Consider the following 19,527-nt stretch of genomic DNA (forward strand, 5'->3'; position numbering starts at 1 on the left):
TTCAACTAAAAAAGCTATGGACTTGAAACTTCATAGGATGATAGATCTCATTATTAAGAAGTGCAGTGCACAAAGAACCAATACTCTGCACTTCCTAATTTTTGAGTTATTGCCCTTTGTTAATTTTCATACTTTATTTTTGTCCGGGCCATTTCTCCTAATGTATAAAAGCCATGGACTTGAAACTTCATAGGATGATAGGTCTCATTAAGAAGAAGTGCAGTGCACAAGAACTGGTACTCTGCATTTCTTAAATTTTGAGTTATTGCCCTTTGTTAATTTTCATACTTTAATTTTGTCCGGGCCATTTCTCCTTAAGTATAAAAGCTATGGACTTGAAACTTCATAGGATGATAGATCTCATTATTAAGAAGTGCAGTGCACAAGAATCGGTACTCTGCATTTCTTAATTTTTGAGTTATGGCCCTTTGTTAATTTTCATACTTAATTTTTGTCCAGGCCATTTCTCCGAAAGTATATAAGTTATGGACTTGAAACTTCATAGGATGATAGATCTCATTAAAAAGAAGTGCAGTGCATAAGAACTGATACTCTGCATTTCTTATTTTTGAGTTATTGCCCTTTGTTAATTTTCTTACTTTATTTTTGTCCTGGTCATTTCTCCTCAAGTATGAAAGCTATGGACTTGAAACATCATAGAATGATAGATCTTATTGATAAGAAGTGCAGTGTACAGAAACTGCTGCTCTGCACTTATTATTTTTTTAGTTATTGCCCTTTGTTATTTTTCATATTTCATTTTTGTCCTGGCCATTTCCCCTAAACTACTTTGTTCACAAGGGGACACATCCGACTCGCGGAGTTCTAGTTCATTAAAGTTCTACATTTGTAATTGTCTTGTTATTTATTTTTGTTTTGAAATTTGTAGGTCCACTTGATTATTCGTAGTGTTTCTCTTGAACAATCTTCTTGAACACCATACCGCTGAATCATGTCTGCATCGTATTTTGTTTTTATACTTAATTTGGCATTTTTTATGCCACCGCATATAGCGATTCACCTGTGTGTATGAGTGTTCTATAGATTATATAGTGAACTTAAGAAATCTTCTTGTGAAAAACCACTAGTCCAATTTCAACCAAACTTGGCAGGATTGATCCTTGCAGGAAGGGCTTCCAAAGTTGATCAAAGAATTTCATTCCATGCAGAAATCTGGTTGCCATGGCAACCAAAAGGAATTATAAGAATAAATTTAAAAAATCTTCTTGTAAACACCCACAAGGCCTAGAGCATAGATATTTTGCATAAGGCATTGTCTGGTAGACCTCTACCAAGATTGTTCATTTTATAGCCCTGGGGTCAAAATTGGCCCCTCCCCAGGGGTCATTGATTTTCACTACTATATGTACATATAGTAAAAACTTAAAATACCTGCTTGTCTGAAGGTACAAGGCTTAGAGCTTTGGTATATGATATGATCTATAGGTCCTACCAAAGTTGTTTAAATTTTGCCTCTAGTGTCAAAATTAGCCCCGCCCTGGGGGTCATAGGTTTTCCTTTAATGTATATAGTTAAAAATTTTAAAAAATCATCTTCTCTAAATGGACAAAGGCTAGAGGTTAGATATTTTGTAGTGAACCTCTAGCAGGATTGTTCAAATTATAGCCCTGGGGTCAAAATTTGGCCCTGTCCCGGGGGTCATTGATTTTAAGTCACTTTGTACATATAGTAAAAAATTAAAAATCTTCTTGTCTGAAGGTACAAGGTTTAGAGCTGTGATATTTTGTATATAATATCATCTATAGGTCCTCTACCAAAGTTTTTAAATTATGCCCCAAGTGTTAAAATTGCCCTGCCCAAGAGGCGATAGCTTATAGTAAAAACTAGAAAAATCTTTTTCTCTGAATTGACAAAGGCTAGAGGTTAGATATTTGGCATGAGACTTTGTGTAGTGAACCTCTACCAAGATTGTTCAATAACATACATAAAATACAAGAACCATAACTCTATTTGGACAAATTACAGATATTGCCCTTTGTTACTTTTTTTGTCCAGTGCATAACTTGAAAACTAGTAGTTGGAATTCAGTACAACTTCATACAATGGTAAAGGGCAATGAGAGGAAGTGCAGTGTACAATAACCATAATCCATCTTCAGTATTTGTAGAGTTATTGTCCTTTGTTCTTTTTCCTTGTCCGGTGCACAACTTAAAAACTAATGTTTAATGCAACTTCATACAATGGTCAAGTGCAATGATGGGAAGTGCAGTGCTCAAGAAGTTTAACTCTTTCTTGACTTATTAAACAGAGTAATTCAATAAAACATCATCAATAGTCAACCACATTAAAAGGAAATGCAACATACAAGAACCACAACTATCTTTAATTGCCCACAACCATAACCCTATTTCAATTCTTTTGCAAGGTATTCTGTTACTAGTAACTAGTGACTAGTAACTTCCTCATTTCCAAAGCAGTCTTGCGGGGGTATTAATCACATTTAGTGATAGTTCTAGTTATGATTTGCACTTGGTTGTTCCTTTTGTAAAGTTGAGTGTAAATCTCTGTGACATTTAATTGACAAATTTATAATACCAATCTGATCCGTCTTAATAGATAAGTATAGAGATTATATATCCGATGACCCAGATTTACAATTTAGTCATATGTAAAGCACATGTTTTTCTCAAAATTGTAAAAAATTACCTTCTCAGTTTTGGTTTTTTTATACCCCCTCGCAATGAAGTTGTAAGGGGGGTATGCTGGAATCAGCTTGTCCATCCAGCCAGTCCAGACGCTCTACCGAATAGGGATAGGGGGCCATCTAACTGTAAACAGGACAAAAGAGAACAATAGAGTTCATTTCATAACAATAGAGTAAGGGGCCCTCTATTAAACAATAGAAAATAACAAAAAAATGGCCCCTTATTCCATTTTCAGCCATATGTCCGTCCATCGGATTTTCTAGTCCGCCCAATAGATTCCTTTGACCCACAGTCTTCATATTTGGTATTTAGATTTGTCATGATTAGTAGATGATCTGTATTGATTTTGAGGTCAAAGGTCAAGGTCACAGGGACCTTGACTAAAAAAAGCTTGTCCCCCAATAACTTAAGATTCCTTTGACCCACAATTTTCATATTTGGCATGGAGGGTGGCCATGACCATAAGATGACCTCTATTGATTTTGAGGTCACCAGGTCAAGGTCACAGGGGCTTTGACTACAAAATGCTTGTCCGCCCAATAAATTAAGATTCCTTTGACCCACAGTCTTCATATTAGGCATGGAGGTAAGGCATGATTAGTAGTTGACCCCTATTGATTTTAAGGTCACTAGGTCAAAGGTCAAGGTCACAGGGCCCTTGACAAGAAAAAAAAATAGTTTGCCCAATAACTTATAATTAGCTCGACTTTTTTTTTTTTTTTTTTAAAAACAAGTAGAGGTATTGTTATAGTCGCGGCGGTGTTGCCGTCCGCAAACTTGTACCTGGATCATAACTTTTTTATTTCTTTGTGTATTGTCTTCATACTTGGCCACAACAACCCTTGGGACAAGACATTTCAGTAGACCACACTAACCTTGACATTCATCCATAAATGACCTTGACCTTCAAGGTTAAAAGTCCAAATTTTGCTTGTTCATGCTGTTATTGGCTGTAACTTTGTTATTTTTGAATGGATTGTCTTCAAACTTGAACATAATAATCTTCAAGGATATCCCTTAAAAATAACCCGACAGACCTTGACCTTCACTAATAAATGACCTTGACTTTGAAGGTCAAATTATTGAAATATTCATTTTTTTGGCTATTATTGGCTGTAACTATGTTATTTTTGAATGGATTGTCTTGAAACTTAAACATAATAATCTTCAAGGATAACTCTTAAAAATAACCCGACAGACCTTGACCTTCACTCATTAATGACATTGTCTTTGAAGGTCAATTTATTGAAATTTTCATTGTTTTAGCTGTAACTGACTGTAACTTTGCTATTATTGAAGGGATCAACTTCATATTATAACTGAACATTCTTAAGGACCAGACCTTGTTGTTTATCAAACCCAAATTTGCTTGGCCTCTTTAATGACCTTGACCTTGAAGGTTAAATTACTGAATTTTCTCAGATTTGTGCATTAAATGACCAGAATTATATATTTATTGGTGTGTGTGTGTGTATATATATATATATATATATATATATATATATATATATATATATATATATATATATATATATATATATATATACATATTTATCATCATCATCATCAACAACAACTTTTTAGAATTGCTTGTTGCTATTTATAGAAATCGCGTGTTGCTATTTATAGAAATTGCGTGTTGCTATTTATAGAAATTGCGTGTTGCTATTTATAGAATTGTGCTATTTATAGAACTGTGCTATTTATAGAATTGCGTGTTTCTATTTTTATATATGTTCAAACCTTTCTATGTTTGCTTTTAGAAAAAGTAAAAAGTCGAGCGTTGCCCCCGCCCGGCGGTGGCTCTTGTTCCTTTGACCCACAGTCTTCATATTTGGCATTGAGGCTAGACATGATTACCAGATGACCCCTATTGATTTTGAGGTCACTGGGTCAAGCTCAAGGTCACAGGGACCTTGACTTGAAAAAGCCTTTCCACTCAATTGCTTAAGAATGTTTGGTCAATAGTCTTCATTTTTTGGTATTGAGGTTGTTTATGACTAGTAGTTGACCACTATTGATTTTTAGATGACTGTGTCAAGGTGATAGGTTTTTTTTATTATAATAAACTTGTCTGCTCAAATGCTTAAGAATGCCTGTCAGCATTGTATTGATTTTGACATTTGAAGCATGTAGAATACATACATAACTTAGCAATGCTCTGGCTTAGTAACCTCAGATTTGGCAGGGATGTTGTCCCTGAGCTCTAAATGGCCACTGTTGATTCTGACAAAGTGGTATGCGGGGGTTTTCACGCCATGACATTGGCAGTTCTAGTTAAGGGTTAAAAGTAGAAACCACGTTGCTTTCAAAATTATGAAAGCTCGCCAGGTGTCCAGAAATGACTTTGTATTTGGTCATGGTCAGATCTAAAAGAAAAGCTTTATTTAGAGCTGATTTTAATCAGATTGTATTTGGTGCTACATGTATTTGTTTTACACACAATATGTTTTTCTATTGCCTTTAATTTACATGATTTATATAGAAATATTGGTAGTGATAAGTAGAGAAAAAGGTCTGCTATGGTGCATATATATATATATATATATGATCCTTGACGTTCACAAGACATTACACAGGGAGTACCGAGGATTAAGGAGATAATGAATGCCTCTAAGAACATCAGTACACCTATAATCACAGCCCAATTAGAGGTTGATAATGATGCAGAGTTTGCTAGAATTGCTAAAGGCAGGATAGAGAAAACAGAACTTGGAGAGGTCATTATATACAATTATTTGCCTAGCGGAAAGGAATTAGGAATGGCCTCCGTCTGTTAGTCAGCGTGACAGACCGTCCGTAACACTTATGTGTCCACTCCATAACTTTTAAACCACTGAATTTTTTTTAAAGACTTTCGAACAAGTGATCACCATTATGGGACTATGTGCATAGCACAATAAATAGGTTGCTACACCCAAAGTCAAGGTCACACTTCAAGGTCAAGTGTTAAAAAGTCTAGATTTTGTGTCCGCGTCATATTTTTTAAACCGCTTAAAAAAATTTAAAATAACTTGGCACAAGTAATCACTATTATGAGACGATGTGCAGAGCATAATAATTGGGTTTCTACCCCCAAGATCAAGGTCACACTAAAAGGTCAAGTGTTAAGAGTCAACATTTTGTGTCCGCTCAATAACTTTTAAACTGCTGAAAAAAAATTAAATAACTTGGCAGAAGTGATAACCATTATGACACGATGTGCAGAGTGCAATAATTGGGTTGCTTACCCCAAGGTCAAGGTCATACTTAAAGGTCAAGTATTAAGTATTACATTTTTGTCCGCTTCATAAATTTTAAAACGCTGAAATTTTTAGCTCACCTGGCCACGAAGTGGTCAAGGTGAGGTATAGTGATGGGGCTATGTCCGGCGTCCATCGTCGTGCGTCGTCAACAATTGGGTTGTTAACAGTCTAGCAGTCACAGTTTTGATTGGATCATCATCAAACTTTGTCAGAATGTTTGTCTCAATGAAATACAGATCGAGTTCGAAGATGGGTTATCTCGGCGAAAAAACTAGGTCGCAGGAGCTAAAAATAGAAATAATAATAATAATAATAAAGACTTTATTTAAAGAGGCAACATAGTTAGGCAAGCCCAGTCTTCCCTATGAGCCTCTATCAAAAATGTACATATATACAGTTACAAACAAAGACTTATATAAACAAAGAAAGAAAACTAAATGTATACAAGTTATACAACAAAGAAACGTTGAGTAATTGAAAAATGCAATAAGAAAATGAATACAAACATTTGAAAGTATGAAATTGTACATTTTATGAGACATACATGTATATATGTGATATTAAAACATAGCTAGATTATTTGGTGCCCACCAGAGAACCACCATTTAAGATAATTTGTTTTGAATGTTTGTAAGTTGGAAGAATTTCTTATGTTTAAAGGGAGGGAGTTCCAAAATTTTGAGCCTGAATATGATAGGGATTTTCTGCAGAATTCAATTCTTGGTTTGGGGACTAAAAGAAGTTTTTGTTCATATGATCTTAATGATTTATTTTCTGTATTTGTAAAAAGATTTTGCATATAATCAGGGAGAAGATTGTTTAGGGACTTGTATACTAAAATGGCCTTTTTATAATTCACTCTATCAGAGAATTTCATCCAGTTCAATTCAGAAAATAACTCATCAGTAGGCGCATCAAAATCTTTATCAAGTATTATTCTTGCTGCACGTTTTTGAAATTTATACATGTCGTTTAAGAGTTCCTTACTGCAATTACCCCAAATAGTGCAACAATAGTCTAAATGAGGAAGAATGTATGCATTAAAGAACATTTTCCTAACTTGAAGATTTAGAAATGGTTTAATTCTCAGAAGTAGATATAGTAAGGAATTGCATTTATTCAGCGTCATCTTGACATGTGTTTTCCAATTAAGTGTATGATCAACATGGACTCCTAAAAGTTTTTCTGTTTCTGAGAATTGAATGCTTTCATCTTGCAGAGTGATGTTGAAATCACTAGAATTATTGATGATAGCTTGTTAACACTCTAGAGGCTGCAGTTTTCATCCAAATATTCTGGAAATTTGTCAGGAAAGTTGTTTCGATGATTTCTAGGTCAAGTTCGAAGATGGGTCAACTCCGGTCAAAAACTAGGTCACAGGAGCTAAAAAAAGAACAAGCTTGTTAACACTCTAGTGGCTGCAGTTTCCATCCAAATATTCTGGAAATTTGTCTGGAAAGTTGTTTTGATGATTTCTAGGTCAAGTTCGAAGATGGGTCATCTCTGGTCAAAAACTAGGTCACAGGAGCTAAAAATAGAAAAAGCTTGTTAACACTCTAGAGGTTGCAGTTTTCATCCAAATATTCTGGAAATTTGTCAGGAAATTTCTTTTGATGATATCTAGGTCAAGTTTGAAGATTGGTCATGTCCGGTCAAAAACTAGGTCACAGGAGCTTAAAATAGAAAAAGCTTGTTAACACTCTTGTGGCTGCAGTTTTCATGGAAATATTCTGGAAATTTGTCAGGAAGGTTGTTTTGATGATATCTAGGTCAAGTTTGAAGATGGGTCATCTCCGGTCAAAAACTAGGTCACAGGAGCTAAAAATTGAAAAAGCTTGTTAACACTCTAGTGGCTGCAGTTTTCATCTAAATATTCTGGAAATTTGTCAAGAAGGTTGTTTTGATGATATCTAAATCAAGATTGAAGATGGGTTATCTCCGGTCAAAAACTAGGTCACAGGAGCTAAAAATAGAAAAGCTTGTTAACACATTAGGGGCTGCAGTTTTCATCCAAATATTCTGGAAATTTGTCAGGAAGGTTGTTTTGATGATTTCTAGGTCAAGTTCGAAGATGGGTTATCTCTGGTCAAAAACTAGGTCACAGGAGCTAAAAATAGAAAAAGCTTGTAAACACTCTAGTGGCTGCAGTATTGATTCAAATATTCTGGAAATTTGCCAGGAAGGTTGTTTTGATGATTTCTGGGTCAAGTTCGAAGATGGGTCATCTCAGGTCAAAAACTAGGTTACAAGAGCTAAAAAAAGAAAAAGCTGGTTTACACTCTAGTGGCTGCAGTTTTGATTCAAATATACTGGAAATTTGTCAGGAATGTTGTTTTGATGATTTCTGGATCAAGTGCTAAGATTGGTCATGTCAGGTCAAAATCTAGGTCACAGGAGCTAAAAATAGAAAAATCTTTTTAACACTCTAGTGGCTGCAGTTTTGATCCAAATTTCCTGGAAATAGGTCAGGAAGGTTGTTTTGATGATTTCTAGGTCAAGTTTGAATATGGGTCGTGTCCGGTCAAAAATTAGGTCACATTGCCCAAATATGTAAAAATCTTTATAACACACTAGAGGTCACATTTTTGACTCAGTTGTCATCAAACTTGGCCATGATGCTTGTTTAAGACATTGCTTGGATGCGGTTGTGTCAGGTGAGCGATCCAGGGCCATCATGGCCCTCTTGTTTAGTTCTTGGTGTATTGTCTTCATACTTGGCCACAACAACCTTTGGGACAAGACCTTTCAGTAGACCACACTAACCTTGACCTTTATCCATAAATGAACTTGACCTTCAAGGTCAAATGTCCAAATTTTGCTTGTTCTTGCTATTATTGGCTGTAACTTTGTTATTTTTGAATGGATTGTCTTCAAACTTGAACTTAATAATCTTCAAGGATATCCCTTAAAAATAACCAGACAGACCTTGACCTTCACTATTAAATGACCTTGACTTTGAAGGTCAAATTATTGAAATTTTCAAATTTTTTTTGCTATTATTGGCTGTAACTTTGTTCTTTTTGAATGGATTGTCTTCAAACTTTAACATAACAATTTTCAAGTATAACCCTTTAAGATACTAGACAGACCTTGACCTTCACTCATTAATGACCTTGACTTTGGAGGTCAATTTATTGAAATTTTCCTTTTTCTGGCTGTAACTGGCTGTGACTTTGCTATTATTGAAATGCATTGACTTCATATTATAACAGAACATTCTTAAGGACAAGACCTTTATGTTTATCAAATTCATATTGACATGGGCTCTTTAATGACCTTGACATTGAAGGTTAAATTTTTGAATTTTCACTGATTTGTGCATTAAATGACCATATATATTTATTGGTGTATATATATATATATATATATATATATATATATATATATATATATATATATATAACTTAAGATTCCTTTGACCCACAGTCTTCATATTTGGCATGGAGGTTAGTCATGACAAGTAGATGACCCTTATTGATTTTGAGGTCACTGGGTCAAAGGTCAAGGTCACAGGGGCCTTGACTATAAAAAGCTTGTCCGCCCAATAACTTAAGATTCCTTTGACCCACAGTCTTCATATTTGGCATAGAGGTTAGTCATGACAAGTAGATGACCCCAATTGATTTTGTGGTCACTGGGTCAAAGGTCAAGGTCACAGTGACCTTGACTTAAAAAAAGTTTTTTCCCCTCAATTGCTTAAGAATGCCTGTCAGCAGTGTATTGATTTTGACATTTTCACATTTGAAGCATGTTCAATACATAACTTAGCAATGCAATGGCTTAGTAACCTCAAATTTGGCAGGGAGGTTGTCCTTGAGCTCTAAATGGCCACTGTTGATTCTTACAAAGTGGTATGGGGGGTATTCACGCCATGACAGTGGCAGTTCTAGTTTATGAAAGGATTCATACTGTGACAAAACTAGTGTGACAACACAGACCTATTAAGATTATAAAAAGGAACCGTTAAGATTTGTTCAAACGTTTCTTTGTTTGCTTTTAGAAAAAGTAAAAAGTTGAGCGTTGCCCCTGCCCGGCGTTGGCTCTTGTCATATTTTTTTTTTTCACGGCCATTTCTTCTTAACTATAAAAGCTCAAAACTTGAAACTTCATGGAATGATAGATCTCAATGAGATAAAGTGCAATGTTCAAAAACCGGAACTCTGTACTTTGTGATTTTTGGGTTATTGTCCTTTGTTAATTTTCTTACTTTATTTTTGTCTGGGCCATTTCTCCTTAACTGTAAAAGCTATGGACTTGAAACTTCATAGCATGATAGATCTTATTGTAAAGAGGTGCAGTCCAAAAAAAAAGACTCCTCTTATTTTTTGAGTTATTGCTCTTTGTTGTGCCCCCACTTTAGTGGCGGGCATTTAGATTTACCCTTGTCCGTCCCTCCGTTCTCTTTTGTGTCGCACATAACTCAAAAAGTATTTGACCTAGAGTCATGAAACTTTACAGGAATGTTAATCAGCATGTGCAGTTGTGCACCTGGGTATTTTCTTGTGGATTTATTCAGTATTTTTAGAGTTATTTCCCTTGACTTAGTAAAAATTTGCAATTTTCAACTTGTGTCACATATAACTCAAAAAGGATTTGAATTAAGAGTCATGAAACTTTACAGGAATGTTAATCAGCTTGTTGAGTTGTGCACCTGGGTATTTTCGTGTGGATTTATGTACTATTTTTAGAGTTATTGCCCTTGACTTAGTAAAATTTTTGCAATTTTCAACTTATGTCGCATGTAACTCAAAAAGTAATTGACCTAGAGTCATGAAATCTTACAGGAATGTTGATCAGCATGTGAAGTTGTGCACCTGGGTATTTTCATGTCAATATATTTAGTATTTTTAGAGTTTTGCCCTTGAATTTTGTAAAAATTTGCAATTTTCAACTTGTGTCGCATGTAACTCAAAAAGTAATTGACCTAGAGTCATAAAACTTTACAGGAATGTTGATCAGCATGTGTAGTTGTGCACCTGGGTATTTTCGACTGGATATTTTAAGTATTTTCAGAGTTATTGCCCTTGACTTAGTAAAATTTTGCAATTTTCAACTTGTGTCGCATGTAACTCAAAAAGTATTTGACCTAGAGTCATGAAACTTTACAGGAATGTTGATCAGCATGTGTAGTTGTGCACCTGGGTATTTTTGTCTGGATATGTTTAGTATTTTTAGAGTTATTGCCCTTGAGTTAGTAAAATTTTGCAATTTTCAACTTATGTCGCATGTAACTCAAAAGTTTTGAACTAGAGTCATGAAACTTTACAGGAATGTTGATCAGCATGTGTAGTTGTGCACCTGGGTATTTTCATCTGGATATTTTTAGTATTTTTAGAGTTATTGCCCTTTACTTAGTAAAATTTTGCAATTTTCAACTTGTGTCACATGTAACTCAAAAATGATTTGACCTAGAGTCATGAAACTTTACAGGAATGTTGATCAGCATGTGTAGTTGTGCCCCTGGGTATTTTCGTGTGACTTTATGTAGTATTTTTAGAGTTACTGCCCTTGACTTTGTTAAAATTTTGCAATTTTCAACTTCTGTCGCATGGAACTCAAAAAGTAATTGACCTAGAGTCATGAAACCTTACAGGAATCAGCATGTGAAGTTGTGCACCTGGGTATTTTCATGTCAATATATTTAGTATTTAAGAGTTATTGCCCCTTGACTTAGTAAAAATTTGCAATTTTCAACATGTGTCGCATGTAGCTCAAAAAGTAGTTGACCTAGAGTCATGAAACTTTACAGGAATGTTGATCAGCATGCCTTGGTATTTATATGGATATATATAGTTTTTTTAGAGTTATTGCCATTGACTTAGTAAAAATTTTGCAATTTTCAACTTGTGTCGCACGTAACTTAAAAAGTATTTGACCTAGAGTCATTAAACCTTACAGGATTGTTGCTTAGCATGTGTAGTTGTGCACCTGGATATTTTCGAGTGGATATTTTTAGTAAATTTTAGAGTTATTGCCCTTGACTTAGTAAAAATTTGCAATATGCAACTTGTGTCTTGGGTTACTCAAAAAATATTTGACCTAGAGTCATGAAACCTTACAGGAATGTTGATCAGCATGTGTAAATGTGCATCTGGGCATTTTGTGTGGATATATTTAGTATTTGTAGAGTTATTGCCCTTGAATAAGTAAAATTTCAAATTTTCAACTTGTGTCGCACATAATTCAAAAAGTATTTGACCGAGAGTCATGAAACCTTACAGGAATGTTGTTCAGCATGTGTAGTTGTGCAATTGGGTATTTTCGTGTGGATATTTTTAGAGTTATTGCCCTTGACTTAGTAAAAATTTGCAATTTTAAACTTGTGTCGCATGTAGCTCAAAAAGTATTTGACCTGTAGGCCTGAAAGTTTACAAGAATGTTGGTGAGCATGTGTACTTATGCACCTTGGGGTTTTCTTGTAGATTTATTCAGTATTTGTAGTATTTGCCCTTTACTTAATGTTTTCAACTTGGGCACATGTAGCCAAAAAAAAAATTTGACCTTAAGAGACATAAGATTGACAAATTGGTAGAGTGTGGGGGCACCCATGTCCTATGGACACATTTCTAGTTCGCCTAGTTATGCCCCTTTCACTTTGAAGATAATATGAAATTTTCAGTTTCTATTCATTATCTCCCCAACGGTATTACACATTCAACCCAAATTTGACATATGGATACGTCAAAAGAATTTTGACGTAGAGACATAAGATTGACAAATTGGTAGAGTGTGGGGGCACCAGTGTCCTATGGACACATTTCTAGTTCGCCTAGTTATGCCCCCTTTCACTTTGAAAATAATATGAAATTTTCAGTTTCTATTAATTATCTCCCCAACGGTATTACACATCTGAAATTTTGGCTGCATGCGGGGGCATCCGTGGTGTGACGACACATTTCTAGTTAATCCTGATGTAACATTGTTACAATTAGCTCAAATGCCACTAAAATTCAAGGTACATGTACATTGTAAGAGGTTTCTTTTATAAATAATTTATATTTAAGAAGAAAATGCCTAAATGACAGCTATACTGTTCACAAGGCGACACATCCGACTCGCAGAGTTCTAGTTAACTGTTTAAATTGTCATCAATCTTTGTCAGGATGCTTGTCTAAGTATTTAGTGCTCTGATTTGTTCGAAAAGGGTGATCTCGAATGAAAAACTAGGTCACAGGAGCTAAAAAAAAAAAAGGTCATGTTCTAATATAGGTCACCTGGGGTCAAAAACTAGGTCACACAGCCAAAAAAATAGAAAATATCCTGGAAGTTGGTGAGAAAGTATGCTTTGTTGATTTCTAGGTCATGTTCATTGATGGAATCACCTGGAATCACACTGCCTAAGTACAGAAAAACCTTGTTAACACTCTAGAGGCCACTGTTTTGATCCAAATATCCTGGAATTTAGTCAGAAAGGTTATTTTCATGCTTTCTAGGTCAAGTTCAAGTATGATTCGCCTCGGGTTAAGAACTAGGTCACAAAGCCCAAATATAAAAAAATCTTGTTAATACTCTAGATGGTACTGTTTTGATCAAAATATCCCTGGATATTGGTGACAAAAATGGCGATTTCTAGGTCAAGTTTTAATTTGGTCACCTGGGGTCAAAATCTAGTTCACACAACCTAAATATTTGAAAACTTTGTTAACACTCTAGGGGCTACTGATCCTGTCCAAATAATCAGGAAATTTGTCAGAAAGTTTGTTATGATTATTTATAGGTTAAGTTCGAATTTGGATCACTTGTGTTTAGAAACTAGGTCACACAGCCCTCATATGGAATAGCCTTGTTTACATTCTAGAGGCTACTGTTTTGATCCAAATATCTTGGAAATTTGTCAGAGAGGTTGTTTTGATAATTTCTAGGTCAGTCTGGAATATGGGTCATTAGTGGTCAAAAACTAGGTCACACAGCCCAAATTAAATGGGAATTAAGCCTTCATAATCAGGTTAGGAATATAAGGGCCATCATGGCCCTCTTGTTCATGTTTTCAGAACACAATTTATTAAGTCCTTAAATAATATGTTACATATACAAAGTATAAAACAAAGTTGGTTAAATAACTTCTTTATGCTCTAATTCATTGCGCCAACACCTGTCAGCATACATTTCATTCAGTTTTCAGAGAAAACTTTGAAGTATAATGTTTAGTGTCAAAGAACTGTCAAAATTATGTATGCCAGAAACAGAATATTAAAGCCAAATATATAGATTAAAGGTACTGGTGCAATAATCTTGAGCAAAATGAAGTTGTTGGACACATTTTGTTAAGAATTTTACATTACAACATAATTTTTATGAACTTAAAATATTTCCTGAAAATTGGAAAAAGGGACCCAAACCTTTATGTTTTGAATCAAATATAATGCTTTACTAAACAAACAAGTTAAAAAGAAGCATTTTAATTATTTTTCTAGAAATATGATTTTTATGTGATAAGCAAGATTGGGCATTTTAACCAGCCTAATATAACACATGAAATTGGGCGTCCAACTGCAAAAAACACACATGTCAATCATGAACAGATAATGCAGACTTAATCCTATACATGGAATTATTTTATTATGTCTTTCAAAACTTTTGGGAGACATTGTGTTTTTGTCTTCGCCGTCTGTCCGGTTGTCCAGACGTTCGCATCAAGCTTGTCCATCCTTCACTGCTCAAAATGGCCACCAGAGCTAAACATAAAAAAATCTTGTCCGGTCTTCAAAAGTCAAACTACTGGTGGGATTTCAACCAAACTTTACAGGAGTGAACAGTACCATCCCTAGTTGTGCACATCACCAGCACGTTCCGCTTCACTGCACAAAATTGCCACCAGAGCTAAAAATAGAAAAATCTTGTCCGGCCTTCAAAGGTCAAACTACTGGTTGGATTTCAACCAAACTTTACAGGATTGATCAGTACCATCCCTAGTTGTGCTCATCACTGGCACGTTTTTCTTTGCTGTACAAAATGGCAGCCAGAGCTAAAAATAAAAAAATCTTGTCCGGCCTTCAAAAGTCAAACTACTGGTGGGATTTCAACCAAACTTTACAGGATTGATCAGTATCATCCCTAGTTGTGCACATCACCAGCACGTTCCGCTTCACTGCACAAAATGGCAGCCAGAGCTAAAAATAGAAAAAACTTTTCTGGCTTTCACAGGTCAAACAACTGGTGGGATTTCAACCAAACTTAACAGGAGTGATCAGTACCATCCCTAGTTGTGCAGGTTCTGCTTCACTGTACAAAATGGCCTTCAGAGCTATAAATAGAAAAATCTTGTCCAGCCTTCACAGGTCAAGCTACTGGTGGGATTTCAATGAAACTTCACATGAGTGACCATACATAGTTTTGGGAGACATGTTTTTGTGACAAAAACCTTCTAGTTTATATAGTTGAAATAGGATTGTAGCAATGTCAATGACAACTCTCATTTATGATAATTGTAATAGATATTCTATATATTACAGGTGTCCGAGTATCTGGAGGAAGTGTTTCTACCAGATGATTGTTTTATACTTATCAAACTAGACTTAGAGCGCATCAGGCTACTTAAGGTATAATTATGAAATAACATCTCATGAATTTAAAATAAAGACGATTTGTCTCTTTTGATTTAAGTTTTTAGTCCCCTACCGGTTTAACTGGAGGGGACTTTAGGTTTACCCTCCGTCCGTCTGTCTGTCAGTCCGTCCGTCCACAAAACTGGATCCCACGATAACGCAAAAGTACTGAAAATATTTTAATGAAACTTGATATATGCATAAGATGGCAGTATGGAGATTATGCACGTCTTTTTCTTTTCTTCCTATGTTGAAAATTCTGGTTGCTATGGCAACAAATAGTATGAAAATATGGCAAATTTAACACATAAACTGGATCCAGTGATAACTCAAAAAGTTCTGAAAATATTTTTATGAAAAATTGAGAAATTGGTATTTTTTACTCCAACTTCTTCATACCTTATAGGATTAACTTTTAAAATCCCACATCGTAATAATATGACAAGGTTTATAAATCTAGTATCAATATTTCCAGAATTATCTCCTCCTTAAACTTTGAATTTTTCTTATTCATTCTTTAACTTTCTAATTTTTTCTTCATGGATTTTCTTCAAATTCAAAATAAACATTCATTATCAACACCTACATGATATATATTTTTTTTTAATTTCATCTTTGTTACTTACTATACATTATAGTTAATGCTCATACTATTTGAAAATTGTTTAATTTTTTTTTACTTATCTTCTTTGTGACTATAACTGGTATCTTTAAACTTAAAGTAAAACTCACATCTTATATGACAATGTTCATAAATCTAGCATCTTTATTTCAAGAGTTATCTTCTCTTTAAGAATTTTGCATTAAAATATCTTATATTTTGGTAACAGGGATGTTTGAAAAAATAACTTTAGAGTTTCCGTCAGTCTTTCTGTATGTATTTCTGTCTGTCTGTTCATAAAAACTGTTTCCTGAGATCACTTTTAAAGATTTTTTCCAACAAAGGAAGGTTGTTTTGATGATTTCTAGGTCAAGTTCGAAGATGGGTCATCTCCGGTCAAAAACTATGTCACAGATTCTAAAAAAAGAGAAAAGTTGAAACATTATTCTTATTTATCCTGAGAAAATTAGACCTTTTGATTATCTGTTGTATAAACATAATTTCCTTACTAGGCAGGGAAGAATTTGATTGGCCCCTTTTAGGGGCCGCTTAAGCTAAAAATAGAAATACCTTTAAATGTCTATTTCTACAGAACTAATTGATGGATGATCACCAAACTTTGTCTGTAGCATTCTCAGGTAGTGTTTTATCAAGTTTACTCATGTTTATTTGATTGGCCCCTTTTAGGGGCCACAAAAGCTAAAAATAAAATACCTTTAAATGTCTTTTTCTACAGAACTAATTGATGGCTGATCACCAAACTTTGTCTGTAGCATTCTTGGGTAGTCTTTTATCAAGTTTGCTCATATGAATTTGATTGGCCCCTTTTAGGGGCCCCATAAGCTAAAAAAAGAAAAACTTTTAAATGTCTATTTCTAGAGAACTAATTGATGGATGATCACCAAACTTTGTCTGTAGCATTCTCAGGTAGTGTTTTATCAAGTTTGCTCATATTAATTTGAATTTGATTGGCCCCTTTTAGGGGCTGCAAAAGCTAAAAATAGAAATACCTTTAAATGTCTATTTCTACCGAACTAATTGATGGATGATTACCAAACTTTGTCTGTAGCATTGTTGGGTAGTCTTTTATCAAGTTTGCTCATATTAATTTGATTGGCCCCTTTTAGGGGCCTCTATAGCTAAAAATAGAAAAAACCTTTAGATATCTTCTTCTACAGAACTAACTGATGGATGATCACCAAACTTTGTCTGAAAGGGGCCACTAAAGCTAAAAATAGAAAAAATCTTCAAACATCATTTCCTACTGAAATAATTGATAGATGATCACCAAACTTTGTAGCATTCTTAGGTAGTTTTTTTATCAAGTTTGCTCATATTAATTTGATTAGCCCCATTTAAGCTAAAGCTTAAATGCCCCAGGTCATGGCATTTCTTCAAATTATTGTTTAAACATATTCTATGGTTAAATTTAATATTAGGAAATATTGACATTCCAACACTGAAGTTGTTTCTGGTGAGCGACTCAGGGCCATCATGGCCCTCTTGTTTAAAGAATTCCATTTGTGCTAAATTCTGGTTGCCATGGCAACAAAAAGATAAAACTTAAAAAAACTTCTTGTAAAAAACCGAAAGCTAGAGCTTAGATATTTGGCATGAAACATCTTCAAATGTGTGTTCAAATAAATGCCCTACGGTCGAAATTGGCACTGCTCTAAGGGGTCATTGATTTTCCTTATATGTATATAGTAAAAACTTAAAAAAGCACAATTTTTGCCTCAATTATCATCAAACTTGGTCAGGTTGCTTGTCTAGGTGAAAGCTCGGATGAGTTCGAACATGGGTCATCTCGGTTGAAAAAGTTGGTCACCGGAGCTAAAAAAAGAAAAACCTTGTTAACACTCTAGTGGTCACAATTTTGACTCAATTGTCATCAAACTTGGTCAGGAAACTTGTCTAGGTCATTGCTGGGATTAAATCGAACATGGGTCATCTCGGATGAAAAACTAGGTCACAGGAGCTAAAAAAAGAAAAATCTTGTTAACACTCTAGTGGCTACTGTTGTGATCCAAATATTCTGTAAATTGGTCTGAAAGTTTGTTTTGATGATTTCTAAGTGAAGTTCGAACATGGGTCATCTTGGATGAAAAACTAGGTCACACCGCCCAAATATGGAAAAGCCTTGTTTACATTCTAGTGGTCACATTTTCGACTCAATTATCATCAAACTTGGTCAGGATGCTTGTGTAGGTAATTGCTCGGATGAGTTTGAAATGGCATGTGAAACTAGGTCACCGGAGCTAAAAATAGAAAAATCTTGTTAACACTAGTTGCTACTGTTTTGATCCAAGTATCCTGAAAATTGGTCTGAAAGTTTGTTTTGATGATTTCTAGGTCAAGTTTGAATAATGATGTGTCACCTGGGTAAAAAACTAGGTCACACTGCTCAAATATGGATAATCCTTGTTAACACTGTAGTGGTCACATTTTTCACTCACCTGTCATGAGACTTGGTCAGAATGCTTGTCTAGGTAATTGTTGAGTTTGATGTGTCAGGTGAGCGATCTAGGGCCATCATGGCTCTCTTGTTTATTGCAAGGTTATATAGACTTTCTTTGTAGAGATAAATTGAGATAGTGTATCTTGTATTTTTTGTCTCAACAGACATTGTTGTGAAGATTTTTATACCCCCGCCATGTAATGGCCGGGGCATATAGTGTTACCCTGTTCCGTCCTTCCGTCATTCCGTCATTCTGTCATTCCGTCATCATCAGTTTCCGTTCATTATCTTAGTAACGGTTGCACACATTCAACTCAAATTTGACATATGGATATGTCATGAGAAAATACAGGTCAAGTTCGAATTTGGTCATGGTTCGATGATTTTTGGCAGAGTTATGCCCCTTTTACTTTAAAATAAAATGAAATTTTCAGTTTCTGTTCATTATCTCCCCAACGGTACAACACATTCAACTCAAACTTGACATATGGATATGTCATGAAAAAATACAGGTCAAGTTCGAATTTGGTCATGGTTCGATGATTTTTGGCAGAGTTATGCCCCTTTCACTTTGAAATAATATGAAATTTTCAGTTTCCGTTCATTATCTACCAACCAGTACAACACATTCAACTCAAATTTGACATATGGATATATCATGAGAAAATACAGGTCAAGTTTGAATTTGGTCATGGTTCGGTGATTTTTGGCAGAGTTATGCCCCTTTCACTTTGAAAATAATATGAAATTTTCAGTTTCTGTTTATTATCTCCCCATCGGTACAACACATTCAACTTAAATTTGACATATGGATATGTTTTTGGAATGCCCAGGCCAAATTTGAATTTGGTCATGGTTCAATGATTTTTGGCAGAGTAAAGCCCCTTTCACTTTGAAAATAATATGAAATTTACAGTTTCTGTTCATTATCTACCCAACAGTGTTACATATTAAACTCAAATTTGCCATATGAATATGTCAAAGGAAGGTGCAGGTCAAGTTTAAATTTGGT

At 34.8% G+C, this 19,527-nt stretch overlaps 1 protein-coding gene across 1 annotated transcript in view; it reads left to right on the forward strand.

Annotated features, from left to right (window-relative positions):
* The window catches only part of LOC132751566 (DNA-directed RNA polymerase III subunit RPC1-like), a gene marked incomplete at its 5' end in the record, with an annotated part of 259,988 nt that overhangs the window by 181,215 nt on the left and 59,246 nt on the right, over positions 1-19,527 (forward strand). Inside the window, 2 exon segments of the mRNA XM_060741739.1 lie at positions 5,235-5,386; positions 15,364-15,450. Of these exon segments, the coding sequence (XP_060597722.1) occupies positions 5,235-5,386; positions 15,364-15,450 (239 nt within the window).

Source organism: Ruditapes philippinarum, unplaced genomic scaffold (genome assembly GCF_026571515.1).
Source record: "Ruditapes philippinarum isolate M1 unplaced genomic scaffold, ASM2657151v2 ctg540_1_1_1_1, whole genome shotgun sequence".
NCBI lineage: Eukaryota > Metazoa > Mollusca > Bivalvia > Venerida > Veneridae > Ruditapes > Ruditapes philippinarum.